Source organism: Mya arenaria, chromosome 5 (assembly GCF_026914265.1).
Source record: "Mya arenaria isolate MELC-2E11 chromosome 5, ASM2691426v1".
NCBI classification, from domain to species: domain Eukaryota; kingdom Metazoa; phylum Mollusca; class Bivalvia; order Myida; family Myidae; genus Mya; species Mya arenaria.
The window spans coordinates 17,748,862-17,775,419 of record NC_069126.1 but is presented as its reverse complement, the minus strand read 5'-3'; the positions used below and the strand labels follow the sequence as shown (position 1 = coordinate 17,775,419).

Below are 26,558 nucleotides of genomic sequence, written 5' to 3'. Positions count from 1 at the left end.
CAATCACATTATAAAGATTGCTCTTCATGTTATGACTAGGAGTCTTGAGTATATAGTATCTATCAATTAGCCAATCATTTGAGTTGAAGATAGGAGGAAGACTTTCTATTGCATAATTAGTCATAAAATCGGGCACAGTAAGTTTCATTGCACTAACGAGTTTTAATTATAATCGTTTGAATTCATCTTATATTGAAAGATCGTAGAAAGAGGATAAAGTTGACATACAAATTTAATAGTTGATGTTGTTAGCTTGAATTCAAGAGAAGAGACCTTACATGATTGTGTCGTATTTAACTGTAATGCTTTATATAGGTTACAAGCCCTGACTGGTTTTCGCCGTCACTGTATTAACTGCAATCAACGTCAATTGCTCGATGGTCGTCTTTGATTTCATTTACGGAGAGTTTGTTTTTGTCTAAGTTGCACATAAGGTCCTTGTACCCAACGACCGATATGAAACAGCCGTCGGTCGTGCCTCAAGGCTTATACATTCATATGAAAAAACACGCAATTTCGTAAAATAGTTCATACTGTTCTACTTTATTTAGACAAACAAAGTTATTGATAACAACATAAATGTAGACGATCTTTATGATTTCTCATATTTCTGCATATTTTTATAATATTTGGTTGTCATTCATTTCAATAACACACAAAACAAATTACATTACGGTTATCATTATATGATTTACATGTTTATATCGATATCAATTTTTGTCTCGAATCCACCGAAATCTCCGAAATCACCATGTTTTGGTTCACTTCACCCCTTTTTTTACTGGCGCCCCCCCCTCAAGCGGGTGGAATGATGACTTCCCAGCCTCACCCAACCAACCTCTGTAGCAATTGTCTCTCATAGTTTAAGTCTTTTCATCATGTTTTTGATTTGATTTATATTCATTGATTTCTAATGTTTCACATTGTTCAACAAACCCTTATTCAACTGACAGTAAATTAACAGTTTTTTGCGTTTTTATTTTCAATTGTGTCTGCTAACTCGGCCAGTTTATAGGAAGTTAGTGGAGCGCATTGTTGGTCAATTAAATAATTAAATTCATTCTTCAATTTAGCACAATTTCGCTTTGTTCTTTAACATTTATGTAACATGGCGAAACTCACTTTTATTTCCGAAGTGGGTAATTCAACAAAGGTATATAACGGGTCGTAGAAAATGTACGAACAACTCGGCCAGTGACCAGTCCATTCAATCATACCTACGCATTTAAAAAGTATATCACAAAGTATGATGGACATATTGATGTGTGCATAAATTCATATTTCATACTCTTCAGTGAAATTGAGTTGATGCTGGATCTGATAAGGTATTTTAAACTTTGCTATAATTGATAGGTGGTGGGGCAAGTTCAAGGTAGAGTACTCACTAACCACGAGTCTTTTCCTCTCTTTGCTGATCGTTCAAAGGCGGTAGCCTTATCATTCATTTATGAAGAGAATTGATGATCATGCGAGCACTAACACGTACGTTTCGTTTTACTTCAGTTGTGATGTGACCACAGGTTCACTAACACGTTTGGTTCGTTTTACTGGAGTTTTGATATGACCACATGTGCACTTGTTTTATTGCAATACGTGATGTGAGCACTTGTACACTTATGCGTAAGGTTTGATTTATTGCTGTTGCATATTTAAAAGAAGACTGAATTTGCCAAAAAATACATGGTGCCCCCTAGAACTAACATTGCAGTTTTACATATAAAAAAACAGTTTAAACATTATGAGATTTATTTACACTCTCTGCATGGAGAGACAAATCATATGCATATCTGTAAAACGAAGGTTAGCATAATCTCAATACAGCAATATTCTGCCCATCACTGTCTGTTTAGCATTTCCAGTTTCAGAAGAAATTACTTTGACAGTAAAGACCTTATTTAACTATCCACATGCATTATTAAACTGAGTTTAGGCCACGCCAAATTAGTGTTTTATTTATCGGACTTTAGCAAAAACAAAATTGGAGCGAGCGTGCGAGATTATTTTTTTTGTCAGTTTTATAAATCCCGAGGCGAGTGAAGAGCGAAACATATTTTTTTCTTATAATCAATATAAATTAGAAACATTGTTCAAAACAATTGCCCTTAAATCAATTTGAGTGCAACGTTGTACTGAACATCTAAAGGTTATTTGGAAAATGTCCGAATACATACTATTTATTCATCCCTTTTAGTAAACACATTAAATGGATAAGCCAAATTTAATTAAAACATGTTTTAATTATGACGATCATTCATAATAAAAAAATAATGATGCTTTCAGGAAAAAGTTTGAAACAACTTATATAAATCTACCTGAATCAACATAACATCATTTGCAACTGTATGTAGACTTCATTTAGATTCATTAGGATTGATTCCGGATGATTTTTACACTGGTTTCATCAAATATCAGACTCCATATCTATTTAAATTTAATAATCTTAGTAAATGCAATGGTATGTGCTTATCGAAATGAAAAGTACAAGGGTATGTTCTAAGTACTTTTATGGTCAGTGAGATGTTTTATAATCAAATATTATGCAGTAAAAGAAAATAGAAATTAAGGTGATGAACTTAGGATAGGCTCACCTATTCTTTGTATATCCGGACCAGTGTTAATATGCTATTTGCGAAAAAAGATATTTGTTCGAAACTGTTGTTTTGTAAAGATTTTTGTAAAAAATGACTTTGATACCTCAATTTGGACCAAACAATGAACCATGTTCCTGTTAAGTGAAGGTGCTTTCTTCAGCATTGAAGCTATAAGGTAAAATATGGTCACTTGTATTATGACTTGAATCAAATAATACTTAGTTGAGTCATCGTCCATCATTCCGATTTCCATCCAAAAAGCACTAAGAACGCAATATTATAGCCTTGTGTATCAGATACACATGTTTAATTGCATACTTATTGATTCAATTAATTATCCTTTAGTGCATGAGACGATGAAAATGACTTCCAGTATGGTCAAAACACATTTATTTTCAAAAATAAAATTAAATTTCCAAAACTTAGTCACAGTGTTTATACCGGAAGCAACCATTTTGATTGATTTTTTTGAACCAATGCTAAACCGATCGATAAACAGTATAAAACACCACGGATCGGTAACTTCCCTTTACAAAAACACTTAAAATAGCGTAGAAAAATTATAATTGATTATTTTTTCAGCTTTAAAAAAAATATTCCCACAAAAAATCTGATTGACGGCTAAAAATATAGAAGCGGGCGCACATAAAAATATTTTGTTTACATGTTGGCCAAGGTAGTAAACCTAAATATTGTTGTATATTGCACGGAATTTTGCATTCGGTTGACCACTGCTCGACCATAATATCTATAAAAGCACCCCATTCATTACAACTACTGATTATTTCGCTCAACAGGCGTCGAAAATATGTGTTTCAACGATCCTAACGTAAATTACTAACTCCATTTCCCACAATTTGTACACTTTGGATTCAAGCTTATTTTCGACTATGTGTGTGTCAATAGTATTTATAGGAACTTCTTTTATTGCCGTTCAACATGTGTGAAGGAAGTATTAGCAGGAATATTTTTTTTTGAAAATTCAAACAACTCATTGTGACCCTATGCCCATTTATTAAAAAGATGACACATTTGTACACCGATAATGTACCGTTATTCATACAGAGCTGTTATTGGTAAAGCTGTTTTGTGCGTTCATGGTTTGTTTCTGGTATTTGTATTTATAATCAAAATACGGATCATTCAATTACATATAGAGATATTGATATTGTATCAAATAAGTTAACCACTGAAAGCAATCGCTTTGTAGAAACATATATCGCGTTTTTTAAACAATGCAGAACAGTTTATACATGTATTAATCGCATGTTAATTAATATTTAGTCAAGCAAAATTAAATCAAATTAGTACAACGTTTCAGTCTGTGACAATTTAGATATATTGTTAGTTCGTGGGTTTGAAGTAAGAAGAATGTGCGAATGGTCTCGGTGTATGCTTGTCCGCCTCTCGCCGAAGATGTTGTTGGTTTAAACCCCAGCATAGGTACCTTTTCATGGCCTCTTAATAAGAACATTACACAAGTGTAGATCTATGTGCTTTTAATGCCTCTTATGCGGTTTTGAGGCACATCAGACATCAGGTCAGTGTTGTCGTATAGGGGATATTTTATGGCGTTCACTGTTGATACTTCCTGCTCCTCTTGGCAATTGCCCATAGCCCCACAGCATTCAGCTTCGCCCGATAAAGATGTATATGGGTTCTCCGGGGATTTCGCATCTCTCGTCGCTCGAAGCTTTTCGAAGGCAACCGTTTCTTAAACAAAACATATAAAACATTAACAATCAAAATCATAACAATACGAGCAAAATTTGTCATTTTATTTCTGTTTGGTGGATTTCTGACAAACAAAAATTATTGAAAAAACAAAATATCAAAATACAATTACTACAGTGTAAAGGTTATGAATGTCATGAAGTAACATAACTGCTAAAAGCATTATTTAACTCTATTTTCAATAATCACATAACGTTATCAATACAGGATATGAAACATAGGTTGTAAGGCTGCCAGGCCGCTAACTAAACGCCTTCATGACTAAATGCATCAGAACCCACGCCGCCGGGGGCCTGGCCGCAAACTTCACTCCGGCAAGCCGTTACGTATAATTCACGTATCTATTTATTGATTTTTGTATAGCATGCACACAGCAGATGGAAATTCAATATCAATTTCAATATTCAAATATATCATACCATAAACATATCAAATTTATGCACAAAGAAAAGAATGCCACTATAGTAATACGAAATAATTTAAAAACCTTGGCTATAAGAAACTCCGTTTTCCATTCTTGTCTCAGCTTTTGAGCGGTATCTGTTAAAAGAATATAAATACACATTTTCTGTAATGTATAACACATTCAATAATCAATGAATACTGCGAATGCAAGATTTGTTTTCATTTCAGTCGTATGCAGATATAATGGGATTATTTAATTATTTTTCCCGTTACCTCCTTAATGCAAGGAAGACAACGACAGCAACGCAAACGACAACTATTACTCCAGATGTAGACAGAGAAGATGTCAACGCCATGTTGGTAGAAGTTGTCAACTCTTGAAATACATAAAACGCAATGTCTTCAAGTATTTTAGATTGATATCGGCGTTGAAAACATCAAATATTGCAGATATTCTCAAGCTTAATTTCCATATGCGTTCTTATGTATGATATTATTTTATCATTGGACAAACAGTGCATAATTAATTAATATCACAATGTATGTGTCTACTTTTTATCTAAAACTTCTAAAGAGTTCTAAAGATGTTATGTTTGTGTTTTATATTTGATCGTGTGTTTGATATAATATATTGATAGTCATGAGGAAATATTCCAACTAATGTGGTTGTTTTTAAACCTGTCAACGATGGGCCGAATTTTCAATGAAATAGGGGGTATCGGAGCCCTATGAGCTCTATCAACATTTGTTACAGTACGAGCCCTCCAGATAGTAAGCCAAAACTGGCCTTTCAGTTGCTGGACGCAGCCCGTCCTACAGATGCCGATTATAAACCGTCGCTTAATGAGTGTATTATTGTAACTTTAGCGTTTTTAAGTCTGTTATCAATTTTTGACTACTTAGAATCAAGGATATCAAATTGTCCAAGTTAACTCGAAATCAAGTCTATTTTTGAGTTTATTAGTTCATGAAGAACTATATATTGAGTGACGGTTCTTTCCATATTTTGTTTGTTACTTCATTTGCGGTTGCTAAGGAGATTCTGTTCTTGTTGTGAACAAATAGTCTATAAAGTTATGTTTGCATTGAATAACATAAATAAATGCCAACTATTAGTTATTTAACATTGCATGTAAACTAAAATAAGAAACAACAACAGGTGTAATTTTGTTTACCTGAACATGTCTGATTGTCATGATCCAGAACATATCCAGATCTACAGGAGCAAGCGTACGTCCCATTCAGATTGCTACAGATATGATCACATCTCACCGATCCATTGCATTCGTCGACGTCTATAATAACATCAGTTCAGCAAGCAGAATATCAAGTGAAAGAGAAACTGCCGTTATATACAAATTTTAAGTAGGTATGTCTAGGTATTTGAGTTTGAAATGCATGATGACCCACATTGAGTATGGAATGCAGTGTGGGTCATCTTAAAATGTTCGGCTACTTGGCATTTCCCTCAAGTTTAGTTATATTATTCACTACTTTACGTTATTTTGTATATATATATATACATAAACCCAAACTACTTTTTTACAAACTTACCAGAACAAGTGCGATTATTTGTGTCCAACAAATATCCCGTTCTACATGAGCAGCTATACGCCCCTTCCTCGTTTGTACAATTATGGTCACACAAGTGGGTTTGGTCATTGCATTCATCATCATCTATTATAATAAATGATGTAACTAACATATGGACATAATATTGATTTTTAATTTTAAAATAATGCATGCAACTAATATTCATAGAGAAAATAGAATTATAGAATTTACATGTTTTATGAATATAAATAAATGGGTTTTACAATAACAAATGTTTTGTATTGAATTGTGGTCATTTTACAAATACATATTTTTATATAATATTGTAGATATTTTTAAACATCGTACATGCAAGTTGAAAAAACAACATTGTTGTCATTGCATCATTATAATACACACGAGTCATTAATGTATAAGCGTTCTTGATGCTGGTTAAAATGTCAATACGTGTAAGCAATAATGTGAAACAAAGTACCTGTACAGTTTATGCCGGAATAGCCTGTACGGCAACTACACGTGTTCGGAGCAATGCACGTTCCGCCGTTTTGACAACTGGTTGATCCGAAACAAGTTGCTGAAAGGAAAGGAAACAAGTGTTTTGATTGATAAATAGAGCTATACTTGATTAACAGTTGATGAAAAATACGGTTTCCAAAGGTAAAAAAAGGTTATTTCCTAACCTGTTTTCCATTCATTTTAATTCAAAAAGTGAATAACCCATTAAGCAGGCTTTTTGTCATTACATCGTTATATTAAAAACGAGTTTTTCGTGCGTAAAGCTTTCTTGATGCTGGTTAAAAGTGTCGATACGTGTAAGGAATAATGTGAAAGTAATAACAAAGTACCTGAACACTTTGTGCCGGAATAGCCTGTACGGCAACTACACGTGTTCGGAGCAATACACGTTCCGCCGTTTGGGCAATTGGTCGATCCGAAACAAATTGCTGAAGGCCAAAGAAACAAGTGTTTGCTTGATAAATAAAGGTATACTTGATAAACAGTTGATTAAAACACGGTTTCCAAAGGTAAAAAAGGTTATTTTCTAACGTAATTTCGATTTTTTTATTTAAAAAAAAGTTATTTCCCATTGACCCTGCTTTTTGTCATTGCATCGGTATAACACACACGAGTTATTCGTGCGTAAAGCTAACTTGATGCTGGATTAAAGTGTCAATATGTGTTAGCAATAATGTGAAAGTAAAAACAAAGTACCTGAACACTTTGTGCCGGAATAGCCTGTACGGCAAATACATGTGTTCGGAGCAATACACGTTCCGCCGTTTGGACAACTGGTCGATCCGAAACAAGTTGCTGTAAGGAAAGGGAATAAGTGGTTTGTTTGATAGGTAGAGCTACACTTGATAAACAGTTGACGAAAACCACGGTTTCCAAAGATAAAAAAGGTTATTTTCTGACGTGATTTCGATTATTTTTCACTTAATTAGTTATTAATCCATTAAGTATGTCTTTTGTCATTACATTGTTATTATACACACGAGTTATAAGTGCGTAATGCTTACTTGCTGGTTTGAATTGTCGATACGTGTAAGCAATAATGTGATAGTAGAAACAGGTACCTGAACACTTGTTGCCGGAATAGCCCGTACGGCAACTACACTTGTTTGGAGCAATACATGTTCCGCCGTTAGGACAACTGGTCGATCCGAAACAAATTGCTGAAAGTCAAGGGAACAAGTGTTTGCTTGATTAATCGAGCTATATTTGATAAACAGTTGATGAAAACAACGGTTTACTAAGGTAAAAAAGGTTATTTTCTAACGTAATTTCGATTTTCTTTATTTAAAATGTTATAACCCATTGACCCTGCTTTTTGTCATTGCATCGGTATAATACACACGAGTTATTAATGCGTAAAGCTTACTTGATGGTGGTTTTTACGTGTTGATATGTGTAAGCAATAATGTCAAAGTAGAAACAAAGTACCTGAACACTTTGTGCCGGAATAGCCTAAACGGCAACTACACGTATTCGGAGCAATGCACGTTCCGCCGTTTGGACAACTGGTTGATCCGAAACAAGTTGCTGAAAGGAAAGGGAACTAGTGGTTTGATTGATAAATAGAGCTATACTTGCCTAACAGTTGATTAAAACCACGGCTTCCAAATGTACAAAAAGGGTTATTTCCTAACGTGATTACGACGTTTTTATTTCAAAAGTTAATAACCCATTAAGCCTGCTTTTTGTCATTGCATCGGTATAATAAACGTGAGTATTAGTGCGTAAAGCTTAATTGATTATGGTGTAAAGTGCCGATACGTGAAAGCAGTAATGTAAAAGTAAAAACAAAGTACCTGAACACTTTGTGCCGGAATAGCCTGTACGGCAACTACACGTGTTCGGAGCAATACACGTTCCGCCGTTTGGGCAACTGGTTGATCCGAAACAAGTTGCTGAAAGGAAAGGGAACAAGTGTTTTGATTGATAAATAGAGCTATACTTGCCTAATAGTTGATTGAAACCACGGTTTTCAAATGAAAAAAGGTTATTTCCTAATGTCCTTATGATTTTTATTTAAAAAGTTAAAACCACATTAAGCCTGCTTTTTGTCATTGCATCGTTTAAATACATATGAGTTTTTAGTTTGTAAATCTTACTTGATGCTGGTGTTAGGTGTCCATACGTGTAAGCAATAATGTGAAAGTAAAAACAAAATACCTGAACACTTTATGCCGGAATATCCTGTACGGCAACTACACGTGTTCGGAGCAATACACGTTCCGCCGTTTGGGCAACTGGTCGATCCGAAACAAATTGCTGAAAACAAAGGGAACAAGTGTTTGCTGGACAAGTAGAGCTACTCTTGATTTACTGTTTCAAAGGAAAGAAAAAGGTTATTTTCTAACATGATTTCGAATTTTCTTATTTAAGAATAGAATAATCCACTAAGCCTGCCTTTTGTCAATGCATCGTTATAGTTCATACGTGTTATTAGTGTGTAAAGCTTACTTGGTGTAAAGTGTCGATAATTGTAAGCAACATTGTAAAGGATTCGATGTGTTGCCTGCTCCACTGTATGGCGCGATTTGTAAACAGCATTTTATTTGTGTCCTTTTATTTCTACTTTACCTCTAGTTTAACTAATTTATATGAGAAAAACATAACAAAAACAAGAATTATCGTAAATCAAACAAGAGCGGTCACAGACAGCTATATCCCCCGCCTCATGGGGGCAATGTTTTGTAACGAAAGCCAATCAATGGTAAGGGTAGTTTCTCAGGAACATAAGAAATGTGTAATACTAAGAAAGGGCAATAACTCTTTCAAAAAAGGTCAAATCGCTAAAGCCTGACTATATGCGCTGTGTCACTTTGTAGTCATAAACATAAGAGGAGTTGCGAAGAAACCAATTTTAAATGTAAAAAAAGGAAAGGGCAATAACTCTTTTAAAAATGGTCGAAACGCGAGAGCCCGACATAATGCGCTGCGTCACTATATAGTCATCAATCTGTGAAAGTTTGGTAGAAATTGCAAGAAAAATGTAAGAGGATTTGCGAAGAAACCAATTTTAAATGTAAAATAAGCAAAGGGTAATATCTCTTTCAAAAATAGCCGAGTCGCAAAAGCCAGAATATATTCGCTGCTTCACTTTATGATCATCACTCTGTGAATGTTTGGTAGAAATCGCATGAAAAACGTAAGAGGGGTTGCGAAGAAACCAATTTTATATGTAAAATAAGCAAAGGGTAATAACTCTTTCAAAAATGGTCAAATCAGAAAGCCCGACTAAATGCGCTGCTTCACTTTATGATCATCAATCTGTAAAAGTTAGGTAGAAATCGCATGAAAAACGTCAGAGGAGTTGCGAAGAAACCAATCTTAAATGTAAAATGAGCAAAGGGCAATAACTCTTTCAAAAATGGTCGAATCGGGCAAGCCCGTCAATATGCGCTGCTTCTCTTTATGATCATTAAACTGTGAATATTTGGTAGAAATCGCATGAAAAACGTAAGAGGAGTTGCAAAGAAACCAATTTTAAATGTAAAATAAAGGCAATAACTCTTTCAGAAATGGTCAAATCAGGAAAGCCAGACAATATGCGCTGCTTCACTTTATGATCTTCAATCTGTGAAAGTTGGTAGAAATCGAATGAAAAACGTAAGAGGAGTTGCGAAGAAACCAATTTTAAATGTAAAATAAGCAAAGGGCAATAACTCTTTCAAAAATGGTCAAATCAGGAAAGCTCGAATATATGCGCTGCTTCACTTTATGATCATCAATCTGTGAAAGTTTGGTAGAAATCCAATGCACAACGTAAGAGGAGTTGCGAAGAAACCAATTTTAAATATAAAATAAGCAAAGGGCAATAACTCTTCATAAATGGTCAAATCGCAAAAGGCAGACAATATGCGCTGCTTCACTTTATGATCTTCAATCTGTGAAAGTTGGTAGAAATCGAATGAAAAACGTAAGAGGAGTTGCGAAGAAACCAATTTTAAATATAAAATAAGCAAAGGGCAATTACTCTTTCAAAAATGGCCATATCAGGAAAGCTCGACAATAAGCGCTGCTTCACTTTATGATCATCAATCTTTGAAAGTTTGGTAGAAATCGCATTAAGAAAAATAAGAGGAGTTGCGAAGAAACCAATTTTAAATGTAAAATAACAAAAGGCAATACGTCTTTCAAAAATGGTCGAATCGGCCAAGCTTGTCAATATTCGCTGCTTCTCTTTATAAACATAAAACTGTGAAAGTATGGCAGAAATCGCATAAAAAACGTAAGAGGAGTTGCGAAGAAACCAATTTTAAATGTAAAATAAGCAAAGGGCAATAACTCTTTCAAAAATTGTCAAATCAGGGAAGCCCGACAATATGCGCTGCTTCACTTTATGATCATGAATCTGTGAAAGTTTGGTAGATATCGCATGAAAAACGTAAGAGGAGTTGCGAAGACACCAATTTTAAATGTAAAATAAGCAAAGGGCAATACGTCTTTCAAAAATAGTCGAATCGGCCAAGCTTGTCAATATTCGCTGCTTCTCTTTATAAACATAAAACTGTGAAAGTTTGGTAGAAATCGCATAAAAAACGTAAGAGGAGTTGCGAAGAAACCAATTTTAAATGTAAAATAAGCAAAGGGCAATAACTCTTTCAAAAATTGTCAAATCAGGGAAGCCCGACAATATGCGCTGCTTCACTATATGATCATGAATCTGTGAGAGTTTGGTAGATATCGCATGAAAAACGTAAGAGGAGTTGCGAAGAAACCAATTTTAAATGTAAAATAAGGAAAGGGCAATAGCTCTTTCAAAAATGGTCCAATCGGGAAAGCCCGTCAATATGCGCTGCTTCGCTTTATGTTCATCAATCTGTAAAAGTTTGGTAGAAATCGCATGAAGAAAACTAAGAGGAGTTGCGAAGAAATCAATTTTAAATGTAAAATAAGCAAAGGGCAATAACTCTTTCAAAAATAATCAAATCAGGAAAGCTCGAATATATACGCTGCTTCACTTTATGATCATCAATCTGTGAAAGTTTGGTAGAAATCCAATGCACAACGTAAGAGGAGTTGCGAAGAAACCAATTTTAAATGTAAAAAAAGCAAAGGGCAATAACTCTTTCAAAAATGGTCAAATCGCAAAAGGCAGACAATATGCGCTGCTTCACTTTATGATCTTCAATCTGTGAAAGTTGGTAGAAATCGAATGAAAAACGTAAGGGGAGTTGCGAAGAAACCAATTTTAAATATAAAATAAGCAAAGGGCAATTACTCTTTCAAAAATGGCCATATCAGGAAAGCTCGACAATAAGCGCTGCTTCACTTTATGATCATCAATCTTTGAAAGTTTGGTAGAAAATCGCATTAAGAAAAATAAGAGGAGTTGCGAAGAAACCAATTTTAAATGTAAAATAAGCAAAAGACAATAACTCTTTCAAAAATGGTCGAATCGCAAAAGGCAGACAATATGCGCTGCTTCACTCTATGATCATTAATCTGTGAAAGTTTGGTAGAAATTGCATGAAAAACTTAAGAGAAGTTGCGAAGAAACCAATTTTAAATGTAAAATAAGCAAAGGGCAATAACTCTTTCAAAAATGATCAAATCAGGAAAGCCCGACAATATGCGCTGCTTCACTATATGATCATGAATCTGTGAAAGTTTGGTAGATATCGCATGAAAAACGTAAGAGGAGTTGCGAAGAAACCAATTTTAAATGTAAAATAAGCAAAGGGCAATAACTCTTTCAAAAATGGTCCAATCGGGAAAGCCCGTCAATATGCGCTGCTTCACTTTATGATATTCAATCTGTGAAAGTTGGTAGAAATCGAATGAAAAACGTAAGAGGAGTTGCGAAGAAACCAATTTTAAATGTAAAATAAGCAAAGGGCAATAACTCTTTCAAAAATGGTCAAATCAGGAAAGCAAGACAATATGCGCTGCTTCACTTTATGATCTTCAATCTATGAAAGTTGGTAGAAATCGCATGAAAAACGTAAGAGGAGTTGCGAAGAAACCAATTTTAAATGTAAAATAAGCAAAGGGCAATAACTCTTTCAAAAATAATCAAATCAGGAAAGCTCGATAATATGCGCTGCTTCACTTTATGATCATCAATCTGTGAAAGTTTGGTAGAAATCGCATGAAAAACGTAAGAGGAGTTGCGAAGAAACCAATCCTAAATGTAAAATAAGCAAAGGGCAATACGTCTTTCAAAAATGGTCGAATCGGCCAAGCTTGTCTATATGCGCTGCTTCTCTATATAAACTTCAATCTGTGAATGTTTGGTAGAAATCGCATGAAAACGTAAGAGGAGGTGCGAAGAAACCAATTTTAAATGTAAAATAAGCAAAGGGCAATAACTCTTTAAAAAATGGTCAAATCAGGAAAGCTCGATAATATGCGCTGCTTCACTTTATGATCATTAATCTGTGAAAGTTTGGTAGAAATCGCATGAAAAACGTAAGAGGAGTTGCGAAGAAACCAATTTTAAATGTAAAATAAGCAAAAGGCAATAACTCTTTCAAAAATGGTCGAATCGCAAAAGGCAGACAATATGCGCTGCTTCACTTTATGATCATTAATCTGTGAAAGTTTGGTAGAAATCGCATGAAAAACGTAAGAGGAGTTGCGAAGAAACCAATTTTAAATGTAAAATAAGCAAAGGGCAATAACTCTTTCAAAAATCTGTGAAAGTTTGGTTGAAATCGCATGAAAAACGTAAGAGGAGTTGCGAAGAAACCAATTTTAAATGTAAAATAAGCAAAGGGCAATAACTCTTTCAAAAATGATCAAATCAGGAAAGCCCGACAATATGCGCTGCTTCACTTTATGATCATCAATCTGTGAAAGTTTGGTAGAAATCGCATTAAGAAAAATAGGAGGAGTTGCGAAGGAACCAATTTTTAATGTAAAATAAGCAAAGGGCAATAACTCTTTCAAAAATGATCAAATCAGGAAAGCCCGACAATATGCGCTGCTTCACTTTTTGATCTTCAATCTGTGAAAGTTGGTAGAAATCGCATGAAAAACGTAAGAGAAGTTGCGAAGAAACCAATTTTAAGTGTAAAATAAGCAAAGGGCAATAACTCTTTCAAAAATTGTCAAATCAGGGAAGCCCGACAATATGCGCTGCTTCACTATATTATCATCAATCTGTGAAAGTTTGGTAGAAATCGCATGAAAAACGTAAGAGAAGTTGCGAAGAAACCAACCCTAAATGTAAAATAACAAAAGGCAATACGTCTTTCAAAAATGGACGAATCGGCCAAGCTTGTCAATATGCGCTGCTTCTCTAAATAAACATCAATCTGTGAATGTTTGGTAGAAATCGCATAAAAAACGTAAGAGGAGTTGCGAAGAAACCAATTTTAAAAGTAAAATAAGCAAAGGGCAATAACTCTTTCAAAAATTGTCAAATCAGGGAAGCCCCAAAATATGCGCTGCTTCACTATATGATCATCAATCTGTGAAAGTTTGGTAGATATCGCATGAAAAACGTAAGAGGAGTTGCGAAGAAACCAATTTTAAATGTAAAATAAGCAAAGGGCAATAACTCTTTCAAAAATGGTCCAATCGGGAAAGCCCGTCAATATGCGCTGCTTCACTTTATGATATTCAATCTGTGAAAGTTGGTAGAAATCGCATGAAAAACGTATGAGGAGTTGCGAAGAAACCAATTTTAAATGTAAAATAAGCAAATGGCAATAACTCTTTCAAAAATGGTCAAATAAAGAAAGCTCGATAATATGCGCTGCTTCTTTTTATGATCATCAATCTGTGAAAGTTTGGTAGAAATCGCATGAAAAACGTAAGAGGATTTGCGAAGAAACCAATCCTAAATGTACAATAAGCAAAGGGCAATACGTCTTTCAAAAATGGTCGAATCGGCCAAGCTTGTCAATATGCGCTGCTTCTCTATATAAACATCAATCTGTGAATGTTTGGTAGAAATCACATAAAAAACGTAAGAGGAGTTGCGAAGAAACCAATTTTAAATGTAAAATAAGCAAAGGGCAATAACTCTTTCAAAAATTGTCAAATCAGGGAAGCCCGACAATATGCGCTGCTTCACTATATTATCATCAATCTGTGAACGTTTGGTAGATATCGCATGAAAAACGTAAGAGGAGTTGCGAAAAAAACAATTTTAAATGTAAAATAAGCAAAAGGCTATAACTCTTTCAAAAATGGTCGAATCGCAAAAGGCAGACAATATGCGCTGCTTCACTTTATGATCATTAATCTGTGAAAGTTTGGTTGAAATCGCATGAAAAACGTAAGAGGAGTTGCGAAGAAACCAATTTTAAATGTAAAATAAGCAAAGGGCAATAACTCTTTCAAAAATGGTCCAATCGGGAAAGCCCGTCAATATGCGCTGTTTCGCTTTATTTTCACCAATCTGTGAAAGTTTGGTAGAAATCGCATGAAGAAAAATAAGAGGAGTTGCGAAGAAACCAATTTTAAATGTAAAATAAGCAAAGGGCAATAACTCTTTCAAAAATGGTCAAATCAGGAAAGCCCGACAATATGCGCTGCTTCACTTTATGATCTTCAATCTATGAAAGTTGGTAGAAATCGCATGAAAAACGTAAGAGAAGTTGCGAAGAAACCAATTTTAAATGTAAAATAAGCAAAGGGCAATAACTCTTTCAAAAATGGTCAAATCAGGAAAACTCGAAAATATGCGCTGCTTCACTTTATGATAATCAATCTGTGAAAGTTTGGTAGAAATCCAATTAACAACATAAGAGGATTTGCGAAGAAACCAATCTTAAATGTAAAATAAGCAAAGGGCAATACGTCTTTCAAAAATGGTCGAATCGGCCAAGCTTGTCAATATGCGCTGCTTCTCTTTATAAACATCAAACTGTGAAAGTTTGGTAGAAATCGCATAAAAAGCGTAAGAGGAGTTGCGATGAAACCAATATTAAATGTAAAATAAGAAAAAACCCAATAACTCTTTCAAAAAGGGTCTAATCAGGGAAGCCCGACAATATGCGCTGCTTCACTATATGATCATCAATCTGTGAAAGTTTGGTAGATATCGCATGAAAAACGTAAGAGGAGTTGCGAAGAAACCAATTTTAAATGTAAAATAAGCAAAAGGCAATAACTCTTTCAAAAATTGTCGAATTGCAAAAGCCAGAATATATGCGCTGCTTCACTTTATGATCATTAATCTGTGAAAGTTTGGTTGAAATCGCATGAAAAACGTAAGAGGAGTTGCGAAGAAACCAATCTTAAATGTAAAATAAGCAAAGGGCAATAACTCTTTCAAAAATATTCAAATCGGGAAAGCCCGACAATATGCGCTGCTTCACTTTATGATCATCCATTTGTGAAAATTTGGTAGAAATCGCATGAAAAACGTAAGAGGAGTTGCAAAGAAACCAATTTTAAATGTAAAATAAGCAAAGGGCAATAACTCTTTCAAAAATTGTCGAATCGGGAAAGCACGTCAATATGCACTGCTTCATTTTATAATCATCAATCTGTAAAAGTTTGGTAGAAATCGCATGAAAAACGTAAGAGGAGTTGCAAAGAAACCAATTTTAAATGTAAAATAAGAAAAGGGCAATAACTCTTTCAGAAATGGTCAAATCAGAGAAGCCAGACAATATGCTTTGCTTCACTTTATAATCATCAATCTGTGAAAGTTTGGTAGAAATCACAAGAAAAACGTAAGAGGAGTTGCGAAGAAACCAATTTTGAATGTAAAATAAACAAAGATCAATAACTCTTTCAAAAATGGTCGAATCACAAAAGCCCGACAATATGCGCTGCTTCACTTGATGATCATCAATCTTTGAAAGTTTAGTAGAAATCGCATGAGAAATGAAAGAGGAGATGCAAAGAAATTAATGGGACGGACGGACGCACACACGCACGCACACACATACGCACACACGGAATCGAGCCTAGCATTACTATTTCTCCCACCTCAAATAAGTAGATCCATTAATTTAACCATGCTAGAAATTCTTATCTTGTCCACGGGCGAAGATAAAATGACCGTATGGAACTTCTTTTAATGGTCACCACATTGTAATTACCTCCCTTGTTGAAGACTGTCGTCTGTAGCGCATCATGGAAACCTTGTCTTGTGGCAATATTTAGAACGCTTGTTAATTATTTTTCGCTTCAAATGTCTCCAGAAAACAGTTTTCACGCACCTTTCAAGAAATAATGCTTCACTCTTCTTAGAACTATTTTAAAACCGATCAGACCATTTACATACTCTGAATCACTGCGCGAATATCCATGACAACCACGAATCATCGCATATCCGTACGCAAATTTTTTCACTAAGCACAAAAGGGTTCCAGCATAGAAATACATTTTTACTTAATTTTGTTTAACTGAGGTGGGAGAAAAAGCATCTACCATTGCCGCTCGTGTAAGATAGGTTCATCCCGACCCTCGCGTAGGGTGTTTTGCGGAAACTCGGTAAACCTCGTTTCAGCAAAACACCCTACGCTCTGGTCGGAATGAACCTATCTTACACTCACGGCCATGGAAGATACTTATAATCCCCTCGCCTTTTAAGACTGTCACAACCTCATAGCAACTAGTATAAGTAAACAATGTGAGCGATTTATGAAAAAGAAGGTCACTTTCAGGTCATGCAAGAACTTTGACAAAACTTATTTAATGAATATCTTTCTCATGTCCCGTTCTATCTCGCCCATATCTTTGAGGACATGGACGATATTTATTAGGCTCACGAACACCTATTGGAACAAGTTATTGACGAGCACGCCCCAGTAAAACAGAAAACCCCAAAAAGGAATCCACCACCTTATAAAAAACCTCAGGTACTGTAAACTAATTTACAAGGCTCGACAAGCAAGAAACACCTATAACAGAAATCAGAACATGGCCAACTGGTTAAACTACACTTAGTTCAGAAATCTCAAAACCAAGGTGAATCGAGAATCTACAGCTGATTATTTCCAAGAACGGTGTAGTGGAGTACCCAAATCTAAGAATATTTGGCCGACAAAAAAACCTTTTCTCTCACAGAAACCTACGAATAAATCAGATAACCCAATAATACTCAAAGACAACATAGGGATTTTGTGTTCTGATTAAAAGCTGGTGGCCAATAAAATGAACTCATCTTAAATAAATATAGTCGAAAATATTGGATTATGTGGAACTCAGGTTAAAGATATACACCCTACTCTTGACAAAATAAAGGAAAGCTGCTAAATGTCACCAGGTTTTCACTTCAACCCGGTCACCGATAAAGATATTGGAAAATACATTGACAGGTATTATCCCAAAAAAGCAGTTCGTATAGATTTGATTCCTCCCAAAATCACCATTGCTGGCAAATATACTTTACAGGTTCCCATCCGAAACATGGCGAATGAAATCATAAGACATGGATCTTTTCCAATTAGTCTTATGCTTGCACAGGTTACCCATATGTTCAAGAAAGATGACCCCTTTATTGGAAAGAACTATAGACCAGTCAGTATTTTACCATCAATGTCTAGTTATATGAACGGGTCATAAGTGAGCAACTGATTAGTCATTTTGACAACATTTTCCATCCTTTCCTGGCAGCATTCAGAACAATATTTGGATGTCAAACTACTCTGTTAAGGCTGGTGGAAGCCTGGAAAAAAGCCCTTGATGAGAACAAATATGTAGTCGCAATTCTAATGCAACTCTCAAAAGTATTCGACTGCCTGCCCATGATCTCATCTTAGACAAGCATACGCATACGGTCTTTCAACCCTAGCATGTAAACTGGGACTTCATTCTGAAAGGCGTACCACAAGGATCAATATTAGGGCCTTTAGTTTTCAACATCTTCCAAAACGACATCTTCCACTTTATCAATATTGCAGCTCTGAATAATAATGCAGATGACAATACTCTTTCTGTGCGTGATAAAAATCTTGATGTTGCTAAGACCACTCTTGAAAAAGAAAGAAGCATTTTGTTAAAAAGCTTTACTTCAAATCAAATGCAGGCTAACCCTGACAAATTTCAGACAATTTCAATGAAACTTTTAGGTGTTAAGGTAGATAGTTAATTATTTTGTGATGCCAAGATTTCTAAAATGTGCAAAAAGGCAGCTAAGCAATTGAATATTCTTCAAAGACAACCAATATTAAGCTTCTTCTCTTTTATCAGATCCAATTTCAACTACTGTCCTGTCGGTTGGCATTTTGTAGCAAGAACAACACAGAAAAATTGGAAAAGATTCATAACAGAGCTTAAGAATTGATTATAATGATTACACCTCAACTAACGAAAATCTTCGTCATAGAGAACATTGCCAACATTAAATTTGAGCGGGATGAGATACTTTTCTATTGAAACTTACAAATGTTTGCATGGTATCTCACCAAACTATGTTTAAAACCTTTTAAGACATGTAATTTTAATCTGAAATACAAAAACTGTGTAGACGTCCCATTAGTAAGAACAACTAGAGTAAAATAGGGTGCTCCCAAAACTACCGGAAATTTAAAAGGCTGATCCGCATCTAGACAAGTCCCTCTTGTAAACGTTCAATGTGTAAATATTATATTTTTACTTAAAAAAACATAAATTGAGAACTAAAAGATGTTTAACTGAATATTTGTTAACCTTTGTCTTAACAGAAAGGAGTTTTGTTTTCAGTGGGATGGCTTACACCCACTGGACAAAATATCGGATACAAATACCAGAAAAGATATCAGCGACCTTTTGTTATTAAAATAACAAGTTATTAAATTAAATTACATGGGCTCATATCTAATTATAATTGTTCAAATTTATATAACATCAGTTGAACACATACAACTGCTGGTGTTTTTCTAAGTCTAGGTGTTACTACTTTACTTTTATTCAATTAACATTCTCTTACAGTGATAGATGTAATATCAAAATAACATGATAATTATCATATCTCATCTAACCAATACTTTCCAAAGATTTTTTCTATCAAGCTAGATTAAATACAAGTTTTTTACGAACTACACATCGATGTACAAAGCTGGTATTCCCTTGTATATTTTGATACTTACAATTTTGCTATTTCAATGTACATGATTACCCTTTAAGTTATCCTTTTGAAACAACTTATCATTTTACTGTGGTATATCAACTAGTTGAACCGTGCTCGTGTCGACTGGCCGTACAGCCGGGAAAACTTGTTGATGTTATCAATGTTCTCGATGCTCTAATCCAATTTTTCTATTTGTGTTTGTATGTATGCTCCAATATATGTTCATTTTAACAAACATGTATATACTTTTTTTCCAGGTCACAAGCTCAATGATATGTTTATATGTAATGTATATCTGTTATTCCTATAGGAAAATAGATCATTGAGCTAATGTTTCTTGTTAATACATACCCTACTTTAAATAAAGATTCTTGTATCTATATAACTTGTATAAACAAAATACACATGATTTATTAGAACGTAAAGCCTACTTGATGATGGTTTAAAGTGTCGATATGTGTAAGCAATAATGTGAAAGTAGAAACAAAGTACCTGAACACTTTGTCCCGGAATATCCTGTAAGGCAACTACACTTGTTCGGAGCAATACACGTTCCGCCGTTTGGGCAACTAGTCGATCCGAAACAAGTTGCTGAAAGCCAAGAAAACAAGTGTTTTACTTGATAAGTAGAACTACACTTGATTAACAGTTCATGAAAACCACGGTTTCCAATAGTCCAAAAATGGTTATTTTCTAACATTATTTCGATTTTGTCTTATTTAAAATGTAATTATTCCATTTAGCCTGCCGTTTGTCATTGCATCGTTATAATACAAACGAGTTATTAGTTTTAAAGTGTGGATACGTGTAAGCAAAAATATGAAAGTAAAAACAAAGTACCTGAACACTTTGTGCCGGAGTAGCCTGTACGGCAACTACACGTGTTCAGAGCAGTACACGTTCCGCCGTTTGGGCAACTAGTCGATCCAAAACAAGTTGCTGAAAGGAAGGGAACAAGTGTTTGCTGGACAAGTAGAGCTACTCTTTTGATTGACAGTTGATGAAAACCACCAAAGATACAAAAAAGGTAATTTTCTAATGTGATTTCGATTTTTTTAATTTAAACGTTAATGACCTTTTCTGCTTGCTTTTTGTCATTGCATCGTTACAATACCCACTAGTGATAAGTGCATAAAGGTTACTTGATGCTGACGTAAAGTGTCGATATGTGTAAGCAATAATGTGAAAGTAAAAACAAAGTACGTGAACACTTTGTGCCGGTATAGCCTGTTAGGCAACTACACTTGTTCGGAGCAGTACACGTTCCGCCATTTGGGCAACTGGTCGATCCGAAACAAGTTGCTTAAAAGAAAGGGGAAAAGTGTTTGATTGATAGATAGAGCAACAGTTATTTTAACAGTTGATTAAAACCACGGTTTCCAAAGTTAACGTAAGCAAAAATCAATCAAAAGGTTTTAAATGAATGTAAAAAAATAGTTAATTGTGTCAGAACTAGATTAAGAAACATACGTGTCTTATGAAATATTTAATGTATATTTTATTGACCTTAGGGAAAATGTGGCAAAGTTAACCTATAATCTGGTTACGTCTTTTCGGTATTAGGTTTATCGTCAATATGACAAACAAATGTTCAAAGTTTAGTCAGACAGTTTATTCAATATTAATTGGAACAATGTGGCATTATGCGGTTATCTAACACTATACTTGAAATGACTGTTTTCATCATTCCTTTTGCGTAAACTTAAACCCCCAAGACTTTTTCCATATTAAAGAAGAAGTACATACCTTGCATGCATAACCACCCCTGATATCCAGTACAACACACCATTCGACTGCACTGCTTGTAGCAGGTATAAGATTTAGATCTGTCATAAACATACCAAACATATAATCTGTGTAAGTAAAGAAGCCAAATCTGCAGTGTAGACCTTACCCAAGAAAGCAAGGCCTAAAAGCGAGAGGCACAGTTTCAGAATACCAAATCCTTCACACTGAAATAATATGCCTTTTCCATCGCGTAAAGGCAGCGCCAAGTCAACTGAGAGATGTATTCATATCAATATTAAAAACAGTTTGTGATTGTTTGTCGTTCAGCTCTGAATCGTGTACCAATAAACAGGATATTTGCTAAAATCGTATGCTACTTGGCTTATCCATTTCTTCTCTTTTGTTTTATTGCAACTAAAGAACCCGGATATAAATATAGAATTATATAATTCAGGAAAAAATACAAATTTTGAAATACATGTAGTAAACTTTACGTTTCTGCCATGCTGGCCTTCATCAGGGCATAACAAACAACAAGAAATGAGTCGACGTCAAAATGATTTATAATGACGTTAAAGTATATTATAAAAGCTATGTCAATGAGATAATGTTGCTGAAATAATAAAACAATATATAACAGTTATAGTCAAACAAGATCATCTTAACCAAACTTTCGCCTCAAGACAGAAGTCAAAATGAGTAACACGAAGTCATTATATTGACATAAGTTTAACGCAAAAATATAGCAGACTCATCAAATTCGTTCTGAATAATTGTAATATCATCGCCTTCGAAAAGACAGTGCCAAAAAGTGTACATTCATCGATTAAGGTCTCTGGGTACGTCCATGTAGTTTCCATTTCTGATTGAACCAAAATTTTATTTTTTCCTAATAACAATACTTTGACAGTTACAATCAACGATGTTCTTGGATAGACATCAGATATTACCATTGCCAGCAAAAGGAAAATTATCAAAAACTTCATTTAATTGTGCAAAACCCATTGAATAATATTGATTAATGTATCACATCCCTTACGAACATGTTTCGAAGTTTTTGCGTAGTTTTCAACTCAAAATGTTCTGGGTTTGTCTACAACCTAAATGCCGGTGAATTTAAAAAGTAGGTTGATGTATCTGTACTAATTCCGTTACTTTTATATGCTAAATATACGCACTATAAAATAGGAAATTATACGGTTTTAAACGGGTGTACTTCTTCTTATCATGTTAAATGATGTACATTGGCCTACTTATTCGTATTGATATTTTGAAGAAATACTGTTATTGCCAATTTGGGAACCATCTGCTGTCTAGTCCCTTTAAGATGTTTTATTTAATTCAATGACTACAATAAGCATTCAATTTGGAATAATTTGAGTGAATTGTTGTCATTTTGCAATGAAAAGTCTAGGTTTAGGTTTCTTAACATGGGCAAACATTCTGATTAAATCTCATAAAGATTGGACAAAAGTTTTGCCAAAACATATTCTCTAGAGAGTTCACAAGATTAATATTGGATCTTGTGACCTAGTTGTTCTCCCAATGTGACCTTATTTCAATCTTATCCAGGATTTCACCGAAAACAGATATTCTGATCAAGATTTATCAAGATTGGGGTGGATATAATGCCCCTTTTTGTTTAAAAGACTTCTTTGAGATTTGATCTTAAAACCAAGATGTGGATCCCATGAGCCCCACTTTAAAGATTGAACATGATCTTACCAACCCCTACCACGATATAGTTCTAGACGGACGGACAACCAGACAGAATAACAGACAGACGGAAGGAGAGACGGAATGACAGACGGATGTATAACTCCGAAACAGTATGTCCAATCCGAAATATTTTAGTCTGCGAGAATAATAAACCCGGAAAGTGAATGCGCCGTTAATGACAAACTTTGTTAAGTCTTAAGGGAAAATTAAAATTATAGTGAAATCGACATCGCCAATCATCTTTCAATAAATAAAAAAAAACACTTTTAACCTTTCTCTTGCACATCTGGACAGCCACAAGAAGCCACAACTTGTGTAGTAGGTAGTTTTAGTGTGGCAAGTGGATGAACATGAGTAGTACTGAGTACAAGTACCGCCTTCACATCCACTGAAGTAAAGAAAACAAACTATCTCAATGGATTCTGATCAAGTTTAGATTACATTTCAACTACTTATTGTAAGAATATAGTAACCAGAAATATTTTGGAGATTGCAATATATTCTTATAATAGTTGTTACGTTAATGGTAAAATAAAACGTGGATTGGAAATATTTATTCTCCCACCTCAGATAGTAGTAGATCAAATATTTGTCAATGCTAGAAATTTCTATCATGCCCACGGGCAAAGATATAACAAGTAACTGTATAGAAATCCTTTTTTATTGAAATCACATAGTTACCGCCCCCCATCCCCGTTTTTAAGACCGTCGTCTGTAGTATCAAAGATACATTGTCTTGTGGCAATATTTAAAGTCCAAATTATTAATGTCTCGCCTCAAATGGCACCATTAAAAACATACGCTCCATTCTAGAAGTAATGCTCCAAAGAACTATCTAAATGACGATTTGACTATTTACATAACTCGAATCACTGCGCGCGTATCCATGACAACCATGAGGTATCACATATCGATACGCACATAACATTCACTACGCATATAAGAGTTCCAGTATAAAAATACATTTTAGCTTTCTTTTGTTAAACTTAGCTCGGAGAACAAGCATTTACCATAGCCGCTCGTGTAAGATAAACCTCGATTATCCTCGTTTCATCAAAACACCATACGCTCGGATAGGAATGATCCTATCTTACACTCTTGGCAATGGAGGATCGGAATAAATGTCACCTCGTAAATTCCGAATTCAATATTTCAATTGTGGCTACATCTCTCGTAAAATATTAATGTTGGTTCTCCCTAGGTGACATTTATTCCGATCTTACACTGAAACAAAAAATCGTCCTATATAACTTCGGTATTGCACGAACATCATTTAAATGACTTACCCTAAGTATAAAAAAACAAAACTACATAAAAGCCAAACTGTTGCATTCATCATGCCTTCTGCAACCAAAATAAGGATGTGGAAAATATATTCATACATAAGGAAATAGACGGATGCATAGAAATTTACCTAAGACAGTGCAAACATCCAATCAGTTTAATGTCACTAGGAAGAATTATTTGATATTCAATGAAACAATAAAAGAATGATGTTTGCTAAAAAGGTATGCACGCCATCAAAGTAAAGACTTTATAATATATTTGTCATGGATATAGGAGAAAAGAAACGAGACCCTGGTGTCAATTACATAAAGGTGATGACTAAATAAACTTATAAGGAAATAAAATAGACAGCGATACAGTATTTAACATGCGATGTTTTCAAAAGAAAACAATAGTTTTTGTGCAATATTTAAGTGTGTTGAATAGTGTTTACATTTTCATCTGTAAAATCATACCCTTCTTATCTGTTTTGGTTATTTAAGTCCAATGAGTTAAACATAATTATGCATTAAAATGCTATTGGCATCAACCTTCATTGTGCGTTGTTAAAGTTTTTTCGACAGTTGGAATATTGTACCTTAAACTCGACTTTTGCGAAATTCATAGATTGCCCTATAACAATTATATGCCGTATTGTTGTTCATGAATGTCACAAATCAGCAAGGAATCATACTAACTGAAAAAGAAATAGAAACTACACATGTGTCATATCCTCTTAAGTTGAGAAAAACTCAATTGTTCATGAATACTTAGTATAGATAATTTACTTCCTTATAATGATGATTGCATTTCAAACGAGTGACACGAACTGTGTATGTAAAAAGTCATCAGCGTAACAAAAGATTCAATGCGGGCTTAGTGGAAGACGCTGTTAACTCAATATATAGATACAGAAGGTATTACACAGTCTTGCGCTACGCCCTCGACATATCGGGAGTGAGATCTTATTAAAATGGTCAAAATCTTTCACTTGCGGCATTTAAATGAAAGCATATGCACTTCGTAATACAAATAATTTTAACTATTAATGAGGATGGATTCACAAATGTGCACCGGATAATTGGACATCGATGTTAAAGGCAATAAGGATACAATTATATACGCAACAATATCAAACTCAAATTAAGACGTTATTCAATTATGGGCATCATTCATATATATATACATGCATACATACATATAAACATACATATAATTTTTCAGCAATACATATAATAACATTCATAACCATGAGATATAACATGTATAGCAAATCCTATATAAATCATCGTGATGAGCTATTCTTAAAACATGGATCTATCGGCTACTTTTCTTTAGGAAATAATACTCAATTACAGAAGATACTGCTGATATTTAAAATGTAATTGATAATTAATTAAACTAAGCTTTATCAACGCAGAAGGGCAAGCGAGCAAGTTACCAAAAAGTCCTAGCTCACTTATGGAATTTGCTGGCTTGCCGTACTGCGACCAGACATCATAAACGAAGAAAGAATACGACCAAACCTTAAATAAAAGAAATGCTTGCTGCGTTTATATTTAAATATTGCATACTGAACAACAGCAAAATTGTTTTCAGGGATATTATGTCAGTCGGTTGACTTGTGCAGTTGTATCACTTAGAGTTGCTTGCGACAAGTCCATATAAATTAACATTCTGGTATAGATTTTAATATCATTGATAATTTACTACTTCTTCTAAGTACTTTAATCCATAGAGCTTATTAAATGACCGTGTTAAACGCCTTTTTATAATCAATAAAGCACACTAATGTGTATTTTTTAGCTAACACAGTTATACGTATAAACGGGAATACCTACTATGGCTTAGATATTAATTCAATATCTACCACTATGTCGTTATGTTCGTCTCAAAAGTATGCAAGATATGGCGTATTGAAATAAGTAAGTAATTATCTTTTAATTGAAACCACTTGAACGAAATCGCCCAGATGAGGGTGATAACGATGTTGGTTTAAATAGTTAGATATACATAGTTATAGCATACTAAATAATAAAAGATTGTCGAAGATAGTGATACATGGAAGATATACAAATGAAATATGCGCAAAA

The 26,558-nt window shown here is 34.4% G+C and overlaps 1 protein-coding gene across 1 annotated transcript; it reads right to left on the bottom strand.

Annotated features, from left to right (window-relative positions):
• Positions 1 to 2,964: 2,964 nt before the first annotated feature.
• LOC128235271 (sushi, nidogen and EGF-like domain-containing protein 1) lies at positions 2,965 to 24,622 on the bottom strand. Its single transcript, XM_052950075.1, has 18 exons — positions 24,614 to 24,622; positions 23,471 to 23,587; positions 21,499 to 21,578; positions 20,956 to 21,054; positions 20,593 to 20,691; positions 20,245 to 20,343; positions 8,961 to 9,059; positions 8,597 to 8,695; positions 8,229 to 8,327; positions 7,862 to 7,960; positions 7,497 to 7,595; positions 7,130 to 7,228; positions 6,760 to 6,858; positions 6,285 to 6,407; positions 5,906 to 6,025; positions 5,004 to 5,106; positions 4,813 to 4,865; positions 2,965 to 4,304 (listed from the first exon to the last, which is right to left on the bottom strand). Exons 3-18 carry the CDS (start codon positions 21,539 to 21,541, stop codon positions 4,081 to 4,083), a joined length of 1,656 nt encoding a protein of 551 aa, XP_052806035.1. The 5' UTR covers positions 21,542 to 21,578; positions 23,471 to 23,587; positions 24,614 to 24,622; the 3' UTR covers positions 2,965 to 4,080.
• Between the last annotated feature and the right edge of the window lie 1,936 nt (positions 24,623 to 26,558).